The 5,488-nt window shown below is 45.0% G+C and overlaps 1 protein-coding gene across 1 annotated transcript in view; it reads left to right on the top strand.

Annotated features, from left to right (window-relative positions):
* The window catches only part of F7 (coagulation factor VII (serum prothrombin conversion accelerator)), an 8,448-nt gene extending 3,510 nt beyond the window's left edge, over positions 1 to 4,938 (top strand). Inside the window, exons 5-9 of the mRNA XM_010144862.1 lie at positions 1 to 34; positions 917 to 1,057; positions 3,471 to 3,577; positions 4,075 to 4,195; positions 4,400 to 4,938. Of these exons, the coding sequence (XP_010143164.1) occupies positions 1 to 34; positions 917 to 1,057; positions 3,471 to 3,577; positions 4,075 to 4,195; positions 4,400 to 4,938 (942 nt within the window). The remainder of the gene's footprint in view (positions 35 to 916; positions 1,058 to 3,470; positions 3,578 to 4,074; positions 4,196 to 4,399) is intronic.
* The last annotated feature ends 550 nt before the right edge of the window (positions 4,939 to 5,488 follow it).

Raw genomic sequence — 5,488 nt, 5'->3', positions numbered from 1 at the left:
CCTGCTGAATATGAGGGCAAAAGCTGTGAAAAAGGTCAGCTCCGGCACAGTTTACCAAAATGAAAATGCCATTACTAATGCAAATGTAAGATATTGAGATAAACAGTGGCAATCGTTACCATTCTGCATCATTCTATCAGTGACAACTACTGTTCACAGTACCTGTGGTGTCGTGTGATGGATCTAACCATCTGGCAGTCAGGTACTGAAAGGCAGCAAAATAATTATTATCCTATGATGACTTTGTAAAGAAAAAAAATTACTGCCTTTTGTGCACTGAGAGGAAAGGGAATTTTTTTTCCTACGCAAGTGCTGATGTTGTTTTGACTTAGAAGCCCAGTGCAGCGTGTGAATGAGAACTAGGCTGCACTTGCATCATACAAAGCCCAGAGGGACAGATCCAGCCGTTAGTGAAGTCAATATATGTCTTTCCATTGATTTCAGCGGGCACCGCACATGGAGCACTATGCTTTCATCCGCAGAACACACCGAGCCCGAACAAGGACTAGGCTCTCATTAAGTCTAACCAGGCAGTCTCAACGGTGGTCATCCCAGAGCGTATGACTGCCAAATGTCAAAACACAAAAGTTATGATTTTTCAGTCACATATTACAATGATTGCCACACAATTACGACACCTACCTCCTTTAGACAGCTCAGCTCCTGCATAAATACAGATGGATTTAGTTTTAGGTGTGTGTTTCTTAAGCACAGCCTTTTCTTCCCTAACCCCTGGAGACCCAGGCCTACCTAGCTTTCGCCAAATGGAGGGCGCTTTTGATACAGTCACTGTGCATAAATCACAGAAACCTGCTTTGCTACCTTGCTTCCCTGTCAATGTTTCAAGTTGCAGTTGACTCGCGTCAAGCACCAAAATCCACATTCGGAAGCCTAAATGCTCTTTCTCTGACTTCAGCCGTAGCTGACACACTGAAGTGCATTTACGACAACGGTGGCTGTGAACAGTACTGTACTGACAAGCAGTCTGAAAAACGAGTGTGCTTCTGTGACGACGATTACACTTTAGCGAGTGATGGCGTGTCCTGCATTCCCCAAGGTAAGATGCTACTAGCCTGATGCTAAGTCTAAGCCAGCTCTGGAAGAAAAGTTTTCAACATGTACACGTGAGAAGGTGCAAGGTATAATCCTTAACCACTGCTCCCCATCTCTCCTTCAAGGGCAGAGTCCAGAGCAGTACGTTTGGGCTTCTGGTGAAAGTTAGACACCCCAGAAAAGCAGCAAGCAAAGTGTGCACATCAAGCAGGGAGGTTTTTGGATCTCTCCTTCCCGGCCCCAGAGTTCCACTCCTCTGGAATGCAGGAAACTCGAGTTTGAAAATCTCATCTGCTAGGATCAAAGAGGGAGCTGAGGGAGGTGTTCTTGCCACTGGTCTAGCAGAGAACCGAGCAGTGGGGGTGAGCTATGGCCAGGTGGTCTAAATAAAGCAGTGCAGCAGGTAGTCAGGGATTTGGGGACAGGCTGAGGGGTTTCTGGTGAGGCTCTGGGCCTCACAAGTCCTTTTCTGTTTCAGCTTTCACTCATGGTGGGAAAATACTTCCGGAGCAGCATTGTTTTACAGTCAGATCTCCAACCTGAAATTGTGACTATGGATTTTATTACAGTATTTATTTCAGCACAGGAGTCAAGAGAAGAAGAGGCTTATTAAACCCGAAGAAAACCAGTTTTTTCTTTTAATTTTGGGGTGCCCCTCCCCCCTTTTTTTTTAACAATTCAGTAGGGCTTACACACTTTTGGTATTCCTCTTGACACTATGACTAGATGCTTCTCTCACTCGTCTGACAAGGTAAATTTCAACTGGGACTAGGGTAGCACAAGTTAATTATTTTTCCAATGCACGAGCTGGCACCTGACTCTATCGCAGATGCCTACTTGAATTACTTTATTAGAGGGGAAAAAGAGACCCCTGGGGATATGAACATAAGGGACAGAGCTGCAGGAAGCATACAAAGTAATTCTGAGGGGTGATGCCCCACTACACACGCACCTCAGTGGAGCACTCATGCAGAGAACTGATAATGACAACTTAGCTCTCAACAACAGCAATTTCATTAGGAAAAAAAGTCTACTAATGTGCTTATCCCTTATTAACAGATTCTGCAATATCACGTGATGGGGAAGCTGCTTTTGTTAAAAGCTGAGAACAAAGAATTCAATGTTACCCGCAGGCTTTTCAGCATGTCTTCCCCTGTGAGGAAGATGTATTTGTTGCTGCTTGCTTCTTGGAGATTAAAACAGCTGGTTTGTGTAGCAAGGAGACAAAACTGTGTAACTGCCAGCCTGCCAGTCCCTTCACCGTCCTGTCATCTCTCACAACGGCCCTTTCAAATGCACAAACTTGCATGGCCCTGCATAGAGCATTAGAGGCTATGGGATTGTGCTACATCTATTCTGATCTTTCACCAGCTGCCACCAGAGAGCTAGCCCTGTTTCTCCATCCCTTGCCTGTTCCTGTAAAAGCTTGACGCTTTCTTTGTATCAGCTGAAGTAATCGGCTCATTCAGGCTATTACACGTCCATGTTGATATCGGATTCGGCTCAGCATAGACTACAGGGCCCTGACTTCCAAAGTGAGAGAAAGCGAGCGCTCCTCCTCACAGCATTATGGCAGAGTGACTGCTTGATGGAAGGGGTGTTGTGCTCAATTACAGCACAGCCACATGGCACACAAAAACCCCAAAGGTAGATCTTCTTCCTCTTCTCCTTAAAAGGAAAACTCTGTTAGGAGAAGGAAGTACTGAAAACACCAAGGCCTCCTCTGCACTGCAGCACGGTCACTGGTTCAGTCCTCAAGGTGTGATTCTTGTCAATCTTCAGATGCTTGCTCAGGCTAAAAACAGACCTTAGACTGAGATATGTGGTTCAGAAGAATTAGTGATGCTCTGGGCCCAAGCAGACTAAGCATGGTCTGTCAGAGGGCATACCAGAGGACATAGTGCCTGCTTGTTGGAGATCTTTACAGTCCACCCAAACAAGCGATGGCAAGCTGCACATCCCATGCTTAAGCCTGTATCTCACCATGCTGTGGATGCTGAGCACTTGGTACAACTGAGTAAAAGTCAGCAAGTCACTGAAAATATGTAGACCACAAAGCTTGACAGAGTCACTTCTGCTCTCCAGCCCGCAATCTGCCTCATTGTGTTGACATACATCTTAAGCAGGTATATTGTTCGCAGTCTCCTGTGGGAGGTTTACCACAGAACATCTGTCAATTACAATGGATGGGCCTGCACTCTATTTGTAAAAGACTTCCTGGCTGTTTTCAAACAAAAAAAGATTATTTACCTGCTGATCTGCTTTAAATTACTTCTAAGAACCCATGCTCCCAGACTAGAAAACAGTTTTTTCAGCTAACATAACTTCACTGAAGATTTTGCTATGATTATAATGCAATAAAATCACAGTTGCTGCCCTTTGGTTTTGTTGGGGTTTTTTCTTTTTTTTTTTTTCAGTGAAATACCCCTGTGGAAAAATACCAGTGCTGGCAAAAAAAAATGCAACTGCACGAGGGAGAATAGTAGGTGGTTTAGTCTGTCCTCCAGGTGAATGTCCATGGCAAGTGAGTCTTCAGAAATCTTTCATTGCTTTTTTTTTCTCCATTATGAAACCACTGTCTTAAATTCATTGTTCTAAATCTAATATGTTAAAAATCCATAAAAAGTGCCAGGTCTGGATAATCAAATTCCCTCTTCATCCGTAGTCTACAGATCCACTTGTTTCAATTATGCCTCTAACCTTGTTCTGAAGAGCCTGCTTTCACAGGTACTATAACCTCATCTGTCTGCTGACCCCTTAGTCCTTAACTTCACTGCCAGCAGTGCAGCTGCAGCTTGTGGGGATACGCTCTTGGCCATAGCAGGCATACTACCACACTACAAGATGGAGCAAATGTCAGTGGAAAGACTCCCCCTCATAATTCTCCATGCAAGCAGCACGGTATTCCCAAACTCAGTTGCATAAAGCGACAGGAAGAAGCAATACGAAACCCGATTCTACTGAGATTCAGGTCAAGCACATTTGATGTAAGAAAGACATAAATTTGCTTTATGTTGGCAGGCCCTTATAATACAGAATGGGATAGAAAAGTGTGGCGGTACCCTGCTTTCCCCAGAGTGGGTGGTTACTGCAGCTCACTGCTTGGAGTACACTGATTCGACACAGCTTCGGGTGAGACTGGGTACGTATCTTCCCCTCCTCATGCTATCGAGCTGTGGTGGTGGTGCAGCTTCTTAACCTGACAAACCAGAGTAAAAGACAAAATGTGCAGGTAAGATAAGAAAATTGTCCTTTAGAGGTGTCATACTAGGAACACCCCCTCTCCTCAAAATTCTGAGGAATCAAGGAGCTGCCTCACATGACCTGCAATTAATAACTTTTCCAGGTGAACACGAAATAAATCGCGATGAGAAAACTGAGCAAGAAAGTGGAGTTGCCAGGATAATCACTCATGAAGGATACATGAATGGACAAGTTGATAATGATATTGCCCTCCTGAGCCTGGAAACACCCATGAATCTCACTGACTATGTGGTGCCACTATGTTTGCCCGAAAAACGGTTTGCAGTGTATGAACTGTCCTCCATCAAATTCTCCACAGTGAGCGGATGGGGACGCCTTCTAGATGGAGGTATCACGTCTTCTTTTCTGAGGAAAGTTGATTTGCCACGTGTAAAGACACAGGAATGTGAAAAGCACACCAATTTAAATATTACAGAGAACATGTTCTGTGCAGGAGACCTGGCTGGCGGTAAAGACTCCTGCAAGGGAGACAGTGGTGGACCTCATGCCACAAAGTACAAGAACACTTGGTTTCTGACTGGTATTGTCAGCTGGGGAAAAGGCTGTGCTGTTGAAGGCACCTATGGGGTTTACACAAGGGTATCCAAATATATCGACTGGTTGAAGAAGCACATGGATTAAGGATGTTGAACCAGGGCATTTCCAGATTGTGTTACTGCCCCCCAATCCCTCTGCGCCATTTGCCTGTTGAAGCATTCCTTCATTATCTTAGATGCGCGATACATGTGATACCCACACCACTACTAATGATTTGGAACGAGCCTAAAGCCTACCTGAACATATAAAATAACTTCCCTATTGGTAACGTTTGCAAACTTGCATGTCTTGTCAAGCGGGCACAGAATGGCCACGACAGATCAGACTCAGAGTCCCTCTTGTTCTGCATCTATTTCTGCTAAGCAACAGACTAGATCTGAAGGGGGAAAGGAATAAAATCAGGATCACTGGAGCTAAGCCTAAGAGCGGCACTTCAGTGTTAATGGATTGGTGTGCTAATGTGCTCCTTGGGACTGCCACAGCAGTAGGATTAGAAGGCAGTGTGTCATGCATAGTCACAAGGGATACAGGTGTGCTAGGAATCATGGCAGCTCCTGAGACCTGTCAGACAGGAATTAGGCCTTCTCCCCCCCAAGGAAAAGGAGTCTGTCTGCACTAATGCACGCAGCACGGG

This window comes from Buceros rhinoceros, unplaced genomic scaffold (assembly GCF_000710305.1).
Source record: "Buceros rhinoceros silvestris isolate BGI_N320 unplaced genomic scaffold, ASM71030v1 scaffold3491, whole genome shotgun sequence".
Classification (NCBI taxonomy): Eukaryota; Metazoa; Chordata; class Aves; order Bucerotiformes; family Bucerotidae; genus Buceros; species Buceros rhinoceros.
The sequence above is the reverse complement of the archived record's forward strand: the minus strand, read 5'-3'. Positions and strand labels throughout refer to the sequence as shown.